Below are 16,350 nucleotides of genomic sequence, written 5' to 3' on the forward strand. Positions count from 1 at the left end.
TTAATAGACATAATCCTTGTAAACAAAAGATTTTAACCTATCTTCCATCAAAAATTGACAATATAGGCTTAACTTTTGTATTTGTCAAAAGTCCATTCATTCTTTTATCAACATATGAATATCGACATACGAAAGACTTTACTTTTGACAAGATAGGGAACGGTCAAGTTCACGGACGTAAACACACACATCCCATAACAATATTGCAATATATAAAATCATAAAGATTAATACTGCAAATATCATCTTCCAAACAAATTTAGAATTGAAACCAATAAATCTAAAAACAAGAAGATGAAAACGTTGGACATAGCTATGTGTAATCACAATAATGGCTATTCCAAACTCTAGTTATTCTTCTAATAAAAACAAGAAAATAGAAGATTTACTAGGCAATAAGACCTTTGAAGAATTCTTTATCATCCCCGAACTCCTTGTCGTCAACAACCATTGGGATAGAAGGTTCATTATGGTAGGAGTTTATATCAATAAACCTTCTCGGCCGATGTTGCCGAACCAGGGCCTTCTGAATCTCATCAGTCTTAAACACAAAAGCCTTTATTTGTTAAATCTCCTTTCGCATCTCCTTCAACTCTTCAAGAACACCAGAAAACTTCTGAGAATTTGAAGGAACGGCCATAGCTTCCTCACATTCCTTCTTTTTCTTTTCAAGGTAGGAGATAACGAAGATTTTTATTTTTCCTTCATGATTGATGGCTTAACAATCATATTAACATCTTTTCCATCGGAAGACATCATGCTTGGAGTATCCATAACGAATGGGTTTGTGAGAGGAAATCACAGATTGAACTCAACAAGTAGTCTTGAGATAAAAAGAGGTTTTGAGGAAGGAAAAAAGAATGTAGAGTTTCGAAACCTTTAAACAGGTTCGCACACGTCCAACTCACAACCCTATAAAGAGTGGAATTGTCGATAATAACCCTCCTTTGATAGACAGGAAGAACAAAAACTAAGAAAAAGAAAGAAAACTTTTCCTAAAGCCCTGAGAGGTACAAAATCATTGTCTCTTTTGATCAGGCACATGAGACAAGATTTCCAAATCAACACAATCAAGTTGCGTTGCGGTGAACAACAATTTGTCCACCATTTTCCTCTTGAGAGGAATCCTCAGACTTCTATCTATAAAACCGACTCGACCATACTTTCTTATATAATGGTCTTGGTTTATCCTTGGAAACTAACTTCTTAGAAGAAGATAAGATCCTACATACCTCAGCGGTCTTCTGAGCAAGTTTAATCTTCCTTGCTAAATGATTTGCTCTTCGTTGAAGTTTGTTGACGTGCCTCAATTGGTGTTTGTACTTATAACACCTTGAAAGTTTATGACCCTTTAGAAAATAATACGAACACGTCAAACTAGGATAAAAATCAGGCTTCTGAGAAGTGCACGCAGCTAGACACATGGTGGAACCTGAAATATTACAAACAGAGTTTCCAAGAAATGAGTCTATTTTTTCTTCCAGATTAGTTGGATTATCTTCTGAAAGAATATTGAGATTGATGTATGTATTGCTACAGTTATCAAAATCAATATTTTCACCAATAAGTGCAACACTTGATTTCTCGTCTTCATTAGAATCATAGCTGTCAGACATTTCATCAAGAGTTGCAGCAAGGCCTTTGTTCCCAGTTTATTTTCTACGATTTGGGCACTCATTTGCAAAATGACCAAATCCTTTACACTTAAAGCACTGAGGCTTATCCTCATCATCAGTTTCATCTGTTTCCCTGTTTTAGGAGGAATACGATTATGAGGTTTAACTGATGCTTTAGGATTATCTCTGGAGAACCGTTTACTTCTCTTCAATAGAAGATCCCTAAACTGTCTTGTGATCATCGAGACTGACTTGTCAAGATCTTCATCTGATGAATCTGTCTCAGAATGATCATCTTCAGAGATATACACTTCTTATCAAGTAATTTAGTGTCCTTTTGTGCTTTGAACGCAACATCCTTAGTTTTGGATGAATGTTCGTAATCAAAGATCTTAAGGTTCCCAACCAGCGTATTTCTGGAGAGATTATGAAGGTTATTTCCCTCAACGATGGCATGCTTCTTAGAATCGTATCTGGATGACAGTGATCTGAGAATTTTCATCACAATGTCCTTTTCAAGAATAGTCTTACCCAATGCAAAAGATGCAGTAACAATTTCAGACACTTTGTGATTAAACTCATCAAATGTTTCTTGATCTGCCATACGAAGGTTTTCCCAATCGGAATTAAGGTTTTGAAGCCTAGCTTCCTTTTCACTGGAGTTACCTTCGAATACGGTTTCCAAGATATCCCAAGCTTCTTGCGACTTAGTGCAATTAGTCACATGGTGCTGAATATTTGGGGTAATGGCATGTATGATCGCATTTAAACCGTCGGACTTTTGCTTTGCAGCAAGTATCTCAGCAGGGCTGTATTCACCAATTGGTTTGGGAACGTTTACATCTCCAATTGCCACAACGGGAGGGTCATAGCTATTAACAATATATACCCATGATTGAAAATCACGCGCTTGAAGAAAAGCTCGCATAGCAATTTTTCACCATAAGTAATTAGAGCCATCGAAGACTGGTGGTACGTTAATAGAGATAACACCTCTGTCCATAGAGTCAGATCGCTACAAACACAGACTTGTAAGGTCTTAAACGTGTTTGCCTGCTCTGATACCAATTGAAAAAGTGGGGGTACAACAACCACACCCAACATTTCGTTTAGCAATCTGTATGGACAAACTCCAATATACTTTCTAGAGTATCAACTAGACAGTCAGACTCAATCTAGATAAAAAAGTATATCAAAGAGTTTATATCTCAATCTCTCGATTTGATATATACTCAAGCAAATAGAAATCTGCGAGTATTTATCAAATACTAGAGAGATAACTTGGATGGTACCAAAGACCAATATTCAAGTGTCAATCAATTTAAATCAACAACCAAAAGCTCGGATATTCTAATTGATTGAACAATGCACAACCTGTGATATTTCAATTATATAACAAAATATAATGCAGAAAAGAAATAACACATACACCAGAATTTTGTTAACGAGGAAACCGCAAATGCAGAAAACCCCCGAGACCTAGTCCATATTGAACATACACTGTATTAAGCCGCTACAGACACTAGCCTACTCCAAACTAACTTCGGTTTGGACTGTAGTTGAACCCCAATCTGGGATGCTACGTACTTTATTCCCTTAGCTGATCTCACCCACAACTAAGAGTTGCTACGACCCAAAGTCGAAGACTTTAATAAACAAATATGTATCACACAGAAAAGTCTACGGTGATAGATAAATCCATCTCCCACGAATATAACTATGAGTTTTGTTCCGTCTTTTGATGAATCAAGGTGAACAGGAACCAATTGATAAACCAGACTTACATTCCCGAAGAACAGCCTAGTATTATCAATCACCTCACAATAATCCTAATCGACGCAGCGAAAAAAGATATTGTGGAATCACAAACGATGAGACGAAGTTTTTGTGATTACTTTTCTATATTACCTATTGGAGATATAAATCTCGAGCCAATTATTACAATCGTACTCGTAACGATAGAAGATGCAAGATCAGATCACACAACTACAAGAAAAGTAGTATCGGTCTGGCTTCACAATCCCAATGAAGTCTTTCAGTCGTTAACCTGGTTTTAGAAGAACAAAACAAAGGTTAAAGGAGAATCGACTCTAGCTATGCAACTAGTATCACGCATAAGGTGTGGGGATTAGGTTTCCCAGTTTCTAGAGTTCTCCTTTATATAGTCTTTCAAATCAGGGTTTGCAATCAATGTTAGCTTGGTAACAAAGCATTCAATATTCACCATTAGATGAAAACCTAATTAGATTCAAGCTAATATTTCTCAACCGTTGGATCGAAAACTTAGCTTGTTACACACAAATGAAATGTCCAATTTTGGATTTACGAACCGTTCCCAAACATTAACATTTGTTGGTTCAACACTAGTTAACCAAATGGTTAGCCATATGATCACTTTCATATCCACCATATTCTTCTTCACCATATCTAGTTCAAATGACTCAAATGAACTAGTTACAGAGTTGTTCAATTGCTTAGATCTTATGTAACTACACAAGACACAATCAAAGCAAAAACGGTTTGATTCACTCGAATCGATTCATGAACTTTATAGCCACGGTTTGCAAATGCATTCCTTAGTTTATATAAACATGAGTTCAAGAACAACCGATTTTAGATATAACCTGCTCAATTTCGCGGACTGGGTTCGCGGACTTAAGCTCACGGAAGGAGTTCACAAACTCCATCGGAAATTCTCGGGTCGAGAACTTCTGCCCGGCTCACGCCATATTCCGTTTCTCTTGATCAACAAAGTTCACAAACTTTGGTTCAAGGAATAAGGACTTATACATATATGTGTTTCCACAACAATGCTTATATCCTACGAATGGTTATGTAATCTAAACTCTCATTTCAATCATTGAAACGTTCTCAGAGGATGTTATATAGCCTTTATTCACAGACCATTTTTCGTCATAGCAATTTCCAAAGTGATTGAAACATAACATGACACTCGTCACTAGGTAAAGATGAATTTAGCTAAAGAGTAAGCTTACCAACACATATTTCGAGAAATAGATAGGCGAGTTAAACTCGACTCGAAATAGCAAATGTGTATGATGAAACTCTATACATCAGCACGACTTTTGTCTCAAGAGTAGGAGATAGAATAGATATACTTTTGAGTGACAGATAAGTTCAAGTCTCCACATACCTTTTAGTCGATGAAGATCCACCAGTTCCTTGAGTAGTCCTTCGTCTTATATGATGATTGCCATGAAGTCTTGAGCTCAACTACACTTTCTATCCTAGTCCGAGACCTTTAGCTATGTAGGCTAGAAATCAACACTTATAGTTTTGATCACTAACATTGACAAACATGCTTGAGATAGCAACGCATGCGAGTTCGACTGAGCAATGCTCTAACACTCCAATTGAAAGAAAGAAGCCCATTACCTCCATTGAGAATAAAATTTGATTGTGATGGTGAACTCCCCAAGTCTTGATGCAATCGATTTGAGGAAAGGATTGAATTATGGAAGGTCATAATATTGTCGAGGCAAACCCAATTCATAGTTATGAATGATGATGAAGATGCGTAGATGTTGTGAAGGATGGTGAAATACATTTTATATTTTGTATTTTGGTATTTTGACTAAATGTGATGTGATTAAAAGTGACAATATCATATCCATTTGATTCACGTTATGAATGAAGTATTTTGTTCAATTTATATTGCTATATTGTTCTTAACAAAAAAAATCCAAGTAGGTTGAGCTAACTTGATAAAAATTTCATCTCTCAGGGTTATTTACAGTTGGTAATGTTATTACGACCTGTAACTAACATTAAAAACATATTTCATCTTCCAGGGTCATTTACGGTTGGTATCGATAATCTAGTAACGAACCGTAATTAACATTAAAAACTTATTTCATCTTCCAGGGTCATTTACGGTTGGTAATTATTATCTAGTTACTGACCGTAACTTGAACTAAAAACTAAGATCAAGCAGATATAAGTCATTTAAAACCATTAAATCATATTCATTACTACACCATCTTCAATACTAAACCAATATTACAGCCATTGAACTATTACAAATATAAATGACATTACAACTCATTCATTCATGCTACTTAAAAGGATACTAATATTCAGATTTACGAGTGCGATAGAATTCTTTAAGGATGTTGAAATAAGGTAAGTATTGAAAATTCGACCTTTTCCATCGTCTCCATTCTTGAATAGAGCTCTCTAAAAGTTCGGCGTCAGTTTCACCTCTTAATTGTATTTGACCCATAATACGAACTAATGCCATAAATTCTTTAACGTTATCCCGAATACCTCCATATCGAACATAAAACATAATTCCATCGCGGTTATAAGGGTTACCTGTTTTAGAACAAATTTTTCATAAATGGTTCTCAAATAACTTGTACTCACAAAACCACCTCGACGTCGCTCTTCTCCTCTTTTTGGATAGCATAGAACATAGTTGCGGCAAAAACATAAATCTTCCTCCAAAGTAAAATCAGGAACTTGAGCCATAATCTAGTTTAAGGTAGTTTAGTAGGAGATGATTTATGTGGAGGTGTAACTTCTAAGTAAGGTGGACAAGCATATATATATATATATATATAATAAAAAAATTGTACTATGTAACAGATTTTTTTTTTGAAAATGAAGTTGTTAAAGGTTTCAACGGCTATATTTTCAAATCAAACAAGGACATGTCAGTGAAAAACATTTTTTTTGTTTAAAAAGCAGAGTTACGGTTGGTAACTAGAATCTCGGGATCAACCGTAACTCTGGAATTGAAATTTCTGCAGAGTTACGGTTTGTATGAAGTTACAACAAACGAACCGTAACTCTGCAGAAATTTCAATTCCAGAGTTACAGTTACTTGCTTGGCTAAGGTTGCCAACCGTAACTCTATAATTTGATTCCCTTGTGTTACCGGTTAGTTAAAAAGTAAACTATAGAGTTACCGGTTAGTTAAAAAATCCAGACCAAGCGTAATTGGTGACCTCTTTAAACTCTGGGTTCAAAGGTTATTTACGGTTCGTAAAATAAAATGGTTACCAACCGTAACTATATTTACGGTTCATCTCGAATTTCAGTTATGAACCGTAATTGGTGACCTCTTTAAACTCTGGGTTCCAGGGTTATTTACGATTCGTAAAATAAAATGGTTACCAACCGTAACTATATATATGGTTCGTCTCGAATTTTAGTTATGAACCGTAATTGGTGACCTCTTTAAACTCTGGGTTCTAGGGTTATTTACGGTTCGTAAATTAAAATGGTTACAAAGGTAACTATATTTATGATTCATCTCGAATTTTAGTTATGAACCGTAATTTGTGACCTATGTAAACTCTGGGTTCCAGGATTATTTACGGTTCGTAAAATAAAATGGTTACCGACCGTAACTATATTTACGGTTCATCTCGAATTTTAGTTATGAACCGTAATTTGCTCATATCCATAACCAACACACAAGTATTAGTTCGTCATAATATCCATAAGTTCAAATTCGTAGATAATATCCATAAGCTAAAATCCATAACTAACACACAACTATTAGTTCGTCATAATATCCATAAGTTCAAATTCATAACTAACCACACAAATAAAGTAAAGAAAAGAAATAAAAGGGGTGTTCTACTATAGAATGACACACACCACGACGACCACCACGACCTCTTTTGTTGGTGCTACCACCACCACGAGTGCGAGGACCATCACGACCACGACCACCTCTTTGGATAATACCCACACCGTGCACCTCATCTTCAAAATTTGTCTCCTCGTTTCTAGGTGAAGGTCGACTATGGCTAGTACTCGCACCTCCGAGAGAGTTTCTGCTTCTCTTTAAGCCTCTTTCTTCCGTGACCAACCCCTCATACAATTTTGTCATGTTTGGATCATGCATGTTCCTTATTTGCTCTTGTAAGGTCCTTCATTAAGGAGCTCTAATCATACCATTACTACGGATGCATGAAGTCATACTATTTGCCAAAACTTTTCCTCGCTCTTTCTATTCACATATCAAAAAGAGTGTTAAGATATTATTTCATAATATAAATTAATCTTAAAATCCAAAGTCATGAGAATAACAAAGTTACGTACCGACATGAAATATAACTTCTTCCAAGTCAAACCAAATGGACCCTTTTTCTCTTTGGTCTCGTCGATAACCCTCCTTTGTGCTAGAGACTTTTGAATATATGGATGGGCCTCCGGATCATTATTGATCACATGTGGATGACCAAAATGATAATACGAATCCATGTAATCATCAGCGGTTTCTTTCATGTTGTTACAAGCCCTTGCCTCTTCCGCTGCGAGTTGGTATGTTTCTTCATGGCGGTTGTTCCAAGCATCAATCGTCGAAGTTGGGCGGTAGTTCAGTACAATGGTGGGGCCTTTTGTCTCGGATCCTTCTTTGGATAATTTGAAGTTTTCCTTGATAACCGTTTCTTGAATATGACTAATTTGGCGTAGAGTTCGATGAGGATTGGTCATAACGTAACATGTGGGATGATACAATGGTCAGTTGTAGCTTGCGGTCTGTGTACACTGACGAAGATCAACTCCATTTTGGATCCTCAAATAAGGGTCAAAGATAAAATCTTCAACAGTGAAAGCATTTATTTCCTGCCTCACTCGAATGAGCTTATCCTCTTTGTTCCTTTGTTGCCTACCAGTGAACTTGAACTTCTTTCCTGTAGGGCCATAATCATCTTCTTCCCATTCAGTAATAGGTCTCAGGGTCGGAAAGTGGTCATACACCCATGCCTAAAAAAATATTAATTTAAACTATTGGCACATGACCAAACTATCATATAATAAATATGTAACCAAACTTACCATTAGAAACGCGATATTCCCGGCAACTTCAGTAGATCCAACCCCCGAAGCCTTTCTTAGGCAGTCAAGTAAACATGCAAGGGTGGCAGTGCCCCACGAATAATCTTTGATCTTGTCCAAATCCTTCAACAATTGTAGGTAATGAACATTCACCCTATTTTCCGAGTTATCGGGCATGAATACAGTCCCAAGAGAATACAACAAATACGTTGTGGCTGTACGCCTAACTCTTGTTTCATCTATCACCTCACCTTCCCTTTCCTTTAAGAGCGTTCCTCCAAACTTTGTCTTCAAATTCTTCAACAATAGCTTTATGATGATAGGTTGCTTATGTGGTTCACTTGGGTCATAACCAACAGCCAACCGAAACTCCATCTCGGTTTCGTCTTTATCCCACCCAAGTGTTTCTCGAACAAGACTGTAAAGGTCAGTCCAAGACATGTTGTTGTCGAAACCTTCTGCCACAGATTTTCCTTCAACTTCAAGGTCAAAAATTTGCTTCACATCGTCCGGTATTATTGTCATCTCTCCAAATGGGAGATGAAACGTATCGATTTCAAGCCAATTTCGTTCCCTGAAGGCAGAGACCACAACACTATCATACTCCACTTGGGTATTCAGTATTTCAGGCCCTAATCCTGTACTAACCACTAGATTGCGAACAAAATAACATTCTTCGCTTAATGGCCAATGTTTATCCCTTTGACGCTTGAGCAATTTGTTCGCCCTTGCATGGTCCTAAAAAAATATATATATAAAAATACAAACATATTTTGGTAAACTGAAATAAACAAACAAAATGAATCAAAATAAGTTATAAGTTCAATGTTTTAAGAAAAATCAGACCCTAATCTCACAGACTTTTGCGGCCCATGAACCAGTATAACTAAATAATATTGAAGATTTATCTAGGGCCTCGCCCCAAGGTCTTCCATTCTTCTTTTGTGGCAACAACAACTCTTTGCCTTTAGGAATATGCATCCCTTTCGGTGCAAGATCCTTTCTCGGCTTCTTTTTTTCCACTGGAAGTGCAACTACAACAATCTCTTTTCCCTTGTTATTTTCTCTCTCTTCATCATTTTCTTCATCTTTCTCCTTTTCATCATTTTCTTTCTCTTCCTCCTCTTCATCATTTGCTTCCTCTTCCTCCTCTTCTTCATCATCGGATTCTTTAGAATTTTCTCCAATTTTATCTATCACTTCGCAGTTAATTTCGACTCCTACTTCTTCAATTTCTTGATCATTAGGTTCCACTCATTCTAAATCAACTCCAAATTCAGCTACATGTGGTTCTCTAAACCTAATTTCAAATTGATTCTTCTTCTTCTCATTCTTGTGGCTACCTCTATTACTACCCCTAAATGCTTGTCACCGCGAGGGGTGGGCGTATGATCAATCAAAGTTAAGTTATTCCCTCTCTTATTCTTCACCCTATTAGGATTCCTACACAAGCATTACGATTGATTGATTTACTAAGGGTTGAACAAACAAAATAGAAAACAACAAACAAAACAAATTGGTGAACATATTGATTTACGATTTGAAAGGTGACAAAACATTGCAACAGTAACTACTTACGGTTTGTAAGTAAAGGATCAAGACCAACCGTAACTAAACTACGGTTGGTATATCAACTAAATTGTTGAACCGTAAATCTTTATTTGAAACTAAAGTCTTGAGACACAAGATGATTTAAGGTTGATAAGATTGTTAAAAATACAAACCGTAACTCAATTACGGTTGATAAGAGTGATACAAATACAAACCGTAAAACAAATTGGAGACATGCAGGAAGAATTACGGTTCGTAATTCTGGTATCGACATAAACCATAAGTTAATTTACGGTTGCAAAAAAAAAAAAAAAACGTAACTGAACAAAATTCTCACAACTAAGAACATACAGTTGGTATTTGAGTTAAAAGCAACCGTAACAACATCAAAATCTACAGTTACGACTCGTATTTGAGTTAAAACCAACTGTAACTCACATGCACCCAGAATTTTGAATTTCATTTTTCATCTAAAACCCTAATTTTTGATACAAAAGTAACTTAAATCGAACAATATAAACTAAACCCTAACTGGGTTTTTCTAAACATACCTCATATAAGTCACTCCAGTTGATTTTGACGGTTGAGGGGTTTGAAATTTTTGTTCTTGAGTTATTGGAGGATGTGGTTGATTAGAATGGCTACAATCTTCATCAACTTTCATCTTCTTCGGCATCTCTAATGTAGATTTCAATTAACAATTATTAATTTTTAGAATCGCCGATTAATCGAAGACGATGAAATTTTCAGTTTTAGTGGAGGTTACAGTTGATGGGAGGAGGAGAAGAGAAGATGAAGAAAATTGATTTAGGTTTCTTCCTATTTATTAGGTTTAAAAATAGGGGAGGACAATTCAGTCTTTTAACTAAAAAAGGAAGGGCAAATTAGTCCATTTAAAGCTAAAAGGGTAATCTAGTCAATTTACAGTACCAATAGGACACCCTCTAACCAACTAGAGGGACATTATTATCATGGTTCATCCCCTCTAACGATTCCTTCATCCCCTGTAACAGGTTACTTTTGTTTTTCTTAGATTGAAGTTGGAATTTTTAACTTCAAGAAAGTTTTTGAACAAGCTTTACACTTGACATAGTTTCCAAGATGATTATGTACATTGTTTCCAGGATGATTATGTACATGCCCGTAGCGAACTCGGCGGTAGTTTCACTTTCATCACAGCCACCCCAGCTACCTGAAGAAAGTGAACGTCATTAATCATTCATAACAGTTGATATTAGGTGATGTGATTTGAATTCCAGTTTCACATGTAGTAGTTAAACTGTCATTTCTTCTTGTCTATTCGTTATCTTGTCGATGTGCAAAATCTATTATACGATTGGTTAAGTCACTTGCTCTGTCGCCATATTTGCATAAATAGGGAATTAATTGATATGTCACCGGGTCACCCCATGCTCAAAAGATGCCGACGGAGGAAAAAAAATTCGACACTGATGTGAATGATTTATATCCCGGTGGGCTCAGGTTATCGTTGTGCTGCTAGTACATGACCTCACCTGACTGTGATTCCATCCATGTACATGTTACTTACACCTGGCTGTAATTCTATCCATGTACATTGTTTTTTTATGACCATGTGCACGCTACTAGGGAAACCATTAATGACACGGACAGTGTGATGATAAATACATGTCGGAGAACATGGAGTTAAAATTACGTTTTACATGGTGTTGAGAAATGACACAAATTTGAGCAAGCATTTGCATGTGAACCCATTTTCATATGAACCCTGAAGGCTGAACCCACCGAGCTCTTCTTCTCATTTCTCTCCAGATACTTTGCTGCCTACTTGTAGCATATATATACATACATGTTAGATTTTGAGTGTGTCATTCAAAATCTAATATAAACAGTTCTATCATTAGAGTATCACTCCCCTGAAGGTGCAAGTGAACAATTTTATATTAAGCACAATTTGTTAAACAAGTGACATAATGGTATGAAATCCATCAAAATCAACTACGCGTATCATCTTAATTAGCAATTGTGATAACCATTTGTTTTTGTTGTTGTTGTTGGTACCATTGTCAATTATCACCTAACGCGAACGATATCATTACACACACTCTGAGACAGATATTGTCGGATTCATGCATTTTGGATCATTGCCGATGTTCCTTATATGGCTGTGTCTCATCACTATGACACTATCTTTGGATTTTATATTACCACTGTATGGGCTAAACATTTTTTTTCCAAATGACCCATACTTTCATATTATGTTTCATAGTTGCAATCATTTACTATATCCGGCCCTTAAATATACACGGTCACATGACTCGCAATGAACCCGGAACATATATCCAGAATGACAGGAAAAATATCCCACGACGATCGCCTGAATACAAAATCTCATCCGTACTGTGTGAATCGGCAGATTTTAGCCTTTTATGAACATGGCACGTGAGCTTTACGTGGAACTCTTATCTAAATCACTTTCATAAAGAAAACAGCACGATTATACACGTACACTTCAATCTTTTGACTCACCTTTAAAAACGTAAACTCAATTAAGGTTCGCACGTATGTTTCTTTTCTGTATTAATCCTACATAAACTCTTAATTAAGACTTCCTTCATTAATTAAAAATGTTATTAATTTTATCTGGTCTTCAGAGAAAAAACAAATTCATCGGCACCAAAACAGGGGGCAGAAAATAGAAAAACAAAGTTTGTTATTAAAATGATTCAGTGTTGCCAGTTTCTCACCGACGTTAAAAACCTGATATCGACATGACTCTAAATTTAGTAATGTAACTAGGTCCCACCTCTACAAAATATGTCAACATCGCATTCGCAGCGGACCCACCAATAAACAGTTCTGATCAAATCTTCTTCTCATTGGGTAATCTGAACAGAAGAAGGTGAAGATTACGCGGTTATCTAAACCACGGTTAGTTTATTTTATTTAACTCAGGTTCAGAATTTAATCACAGTTAAAAGGAAGAGGGGTTAAGTTAAGTCTTTTTCCAGAGTTGAAGATTTTGCAGAGAGAGAGATAATACACAGAAAAGGAAAGGGTTTTTGGTTCGGAGAAGAGGTTTCAGAGGTAGTTACTATATACTAGTGGGTGAGGTGAGGGTGATACAATCTATACCGTTGAATCTTCTGTATCTCGTATCCGTTCCGTTGATTTATTATCTTCTTCAATCTCTGACGGTCCCGATTTGTTTGAATCAAGCTTCTGTTGATTCCTCAGTTTCTGGTAAGCTCATATCTACATTTTATTCAATTTTGTTTTTGTTTTTTGCAGCATTGTTTCTTCAAATTCTGATTAAATTTGTTGTTTTCATCAATGAATTTGATTATGATTATCAATCCATAAATTTGTTATGGAAAATCGATTTAATTGTAATTTGAATGTTGAATATGAAATTAGGAATGTGTTGAATAAGTAATTAGATGTATTAGAAATTTGATCTGTAAAATTTGAACAGCAGCCGTCAAATTGGGAAAAAAGGTTATTAGGGGGTGGAATGTTTGGTAGGTTTTTTTTGTTAGATGTTTGAAGATGTCAAAAGCATTTATATTGAATAAAGAATATTTCAACATTGTTGTTGATTGGATTAGTATATTTTGTTGATTTTTTTCTTGATACTGAAGGCAAAAAAAAATACATGATTTCTGATATTATTTCTTGCAGCCAAAGTTTTGGTTAACATTTAATAGCATTTGATGGATTATATTTCGGTGAATAATTGCAGATTTTGGTCCCTTGGGTTAATCCTTTATTAGAAGATGGCTTCTCCTCCACAATAGCAATTTTTGCAATCTACTCTTTTGCTGTTCACCACTTGGTTTCGTTCTTCTTAGGCTGTGTTGTTGTGGTGACAAATTGGCTTCAAAAGGAGTCGGTTAATTATTGATTGTTTATTTGGATTTCGAAAAGCATTGGTGTTTTGAATATCTGGTGTCTGCTAGAGTGAGAAAAAGGAAGCTGTTTGCTGCTGTGCCCTTTGTCGTAGAACGTCTGCAGGTGCCCTTGTTCTTCCATGTCTCCTAACTTGGACAGCGCTGTTCAGACTCAGATGGCAGTTGCAGTTCCAAATGGCCCAATTAATGGAGAATATCATGGGAACAGCAACAAGACGGAGGCAAAGCATACAACTGGGAGGAGACGTGTTTTTGTGCAAACTGACATGGGTTTTGTTTTGGGGTTAGATTTGGATCGCACCGATAATGCCCATACCGTGAAAAGGAAACTGCAAGTGGCTTTTAATGTCCCGACTGATGAAAGCTCACTTGTATTTGGGGATCGTGTGCTGAATAACGATTTGGATGCAGTTCGAAATGACTCCCCTCTTCTGCTCAAAAGGAACATCATGCATAGAAGTTCATCAACTCCTTGTCTCTCTCCTGCAGCTACCGATCTTCAGCAAAAAGATCGAAGTGGCCCTATTGAAATATTAGGGCGTTCGGCTCGTTTTGTGATTACGAAGCAACTGGTGAAGGATATAGTGAAGGCTATTAAGATGGGTGTTGATCCATTGCCTGTTCATAGTGGGATGGGTGGTGCTTACTATTTCAGAAACAGCAAAGGTGAGAGTGTTGCTATTGTGAAACCAACTGATGAAGAGCCCTTTGCACCAAATAACCCAAAAGGTTTTGTTGGGAAAGCCCTTGGACAGCCAGGCCTGAAGCGGTCAGTTAGGATTGGTGAGACAGGGTATAGAGAAGTCGCCGCTTACCTACTCGACCATGATCAATTTGCCAATGTGCCTCCTACTATGCTGATAAAGGTAACTCATTCCGTCTTCAATGTTAATGAAGGGGTCAATAGCAAATGTCATCAGAAGAATCAGGTTAGCAAGATTGCATCTTTCCAGCAGTTTGTTCGTCACGATTTTGATGCCAGTGACTACGGTTGCTCCAGCTTCCCTGTTACTTCTGTGCATAGGATAGGGATATTGGATATCAGGATCTTTAACACTGACAGACATGGTGGAAACCTTCTGGTGAGGAAAGGTGACGGAATTGGAGGATTTGGGCAGATGGAGCTCATCCCCATCGACCATGGCCTTTGCTTGCCCGAAGACCCCGAGGACCCTTATTTTGAGTGGATACATTGGCCGCAGGCCTCGATTCCCTTTTCTGAGGATGAGCTCGAGTATATATCAAAACTCGATGCTGTTAAGGATGCCGAGATGCTTCGGATTGATCTGCCAATGATCCGGGAGGCATGCCTTCGTGTATTGGTTCTCAGCACAATTTTTCTAAAGGAAGCAGCAGCATTTGGTCTTTGTCTTGCTGAGATTGGGGAAATGATGACTAGGGAATTTAGGAGCCGCGAAGAAGAACCAAGTGAATTTGAGGTTGTTTGCATTGAGGCCAGGAGGAGGGTGATAGCAGATCGGGAAATCTCATCTCCTGAAGCTGAAAATGGTGAAGAACGAGAAGATCACGAAGAATTTCAGTTTGATTTAGATTGTGTGGAAGCCGAAAACGAAGTCGTGCGAAAGTTAGGCGAGGATTTCTACACCAAGGCTCCATTTAATATGGGGTTCCGAGGTGGGTTTGGGCGAAACCCACTCACTAAATTAGAGGAGAGCATTGAGGAGGAAGATAGTGAAGGCGAAGAAGATGCTGGAAAGCTGCATTTTGATGGCGGTTTTTCTGTTAAGAACATTACCCCGAAAATTCCGAAACTCTCAATGTCGTTAAAGAATATCAGCCTAGGTGAGAGAAAACCCTTGTTTCAGGTTGCAAAACCAGAAGGAAATCATCTGGCAGGTACTTCTTCAGGTGATTGGAGGAGTGCCAATGAGCAGGTGCCTGGGAGCTCGTGCTTCGTAAAAGTTTCAGACATGAAGGAGAGTGAGTGGGTTTTGTTTCTTGATATATTCCAAGAGCTTCTCCATCCTGCATTTGAAAGCCGTAGATCTGTGGGTATTGGACAGAAGCAAAGGCTTGGAACATCGTGCCAGTTTTGAGAACTACAATCAGTCCTTTTAGGATAAAGAGGTTAGATGGAAGAAGAAGAAGAAAAAGAATAAAGAACTGATATGGTGTTGGGAGCAAGTGAGAAGGAATGTTAGTGTGTAGGTTTCGCCTCAGATTTCCTTGCAGCATGAGGGAATTTTAAGGTGGGAGTAGTGGTAGTGTAGCATTTATAGTAGCAAGACTTTGCTGTAAATATTCTTTTAGGAATTGTAGTGTTGGAGAGATTCAGATTGAGAGGGAGGGAGAGTAAGAGTAAGAAACTCGTTGAGCTTGAGTTTGAATGTTTGCTTGATTTTTCTTTCTTTATTTTCTTTTTCCACTGCTTATCTGGCGTTCAGTTAGAACATTATCTTGAATAATAAAACCAAGGGAAAGAAAAGTTTATGTACAGCCTAATATTACTTTTTCTT

The 16,350-nt window shown here is 37.1% G+C and overlaps 1 protein-coding gene across 1 annotated transcript; it reads left to right on the plus strand.

Moving 5' to 3' along the window:
- The first annotated feature begins 12,964 nt into the window (after positions 1-12,964).
- LOC113281874 (phosphatidylinositol 4-kinase gamma 7-like) lies at positions 12,965-16,333 on the plus strand. The gene is made up of 2 exons (XM_026530773.1): positions 12,965-13,205; positions 13,705-16,333. Exon 2 carries the CDS (start codon positions 13,993-13,995, stop codon positions 15,928-15,930), a length of 1,938 nt encoding a protein of 645 aa, XP_026386558.1. The 5' UTR covers positions 12,965-13,205; positions 13,705-13,992; the 3' UTR covers positions 15,931-16,333.
- The last annotated feature ends 17 nt before the right edge of the window (positions 16,334-16,350 follow it).

This window comes from Papaver somniferum, chromosome 5 (assembly GCF_003573695.1).
Source record: "Papaver somniferum cultivar HN1 chromosome 5, ASM357369v1, whole genome shotgun sequence".
Taxonomy (NCBI): domain Eukaryota; kingdom Viridiplantae; phylum Streptophyta; class Magnoliopsida; order Ranunculales; family Papaveraceae; genus Papaver; species Papaver somniferum.

Coding starts and splice junctions, on each gene's coding strand:
- LOC113281874 (XM_026530773.1), top strand. CDS start 13,993: ATGTCTCCTAACTTGGACAGCGCTGTTCAGACTCAGATGGCAGTTGCA.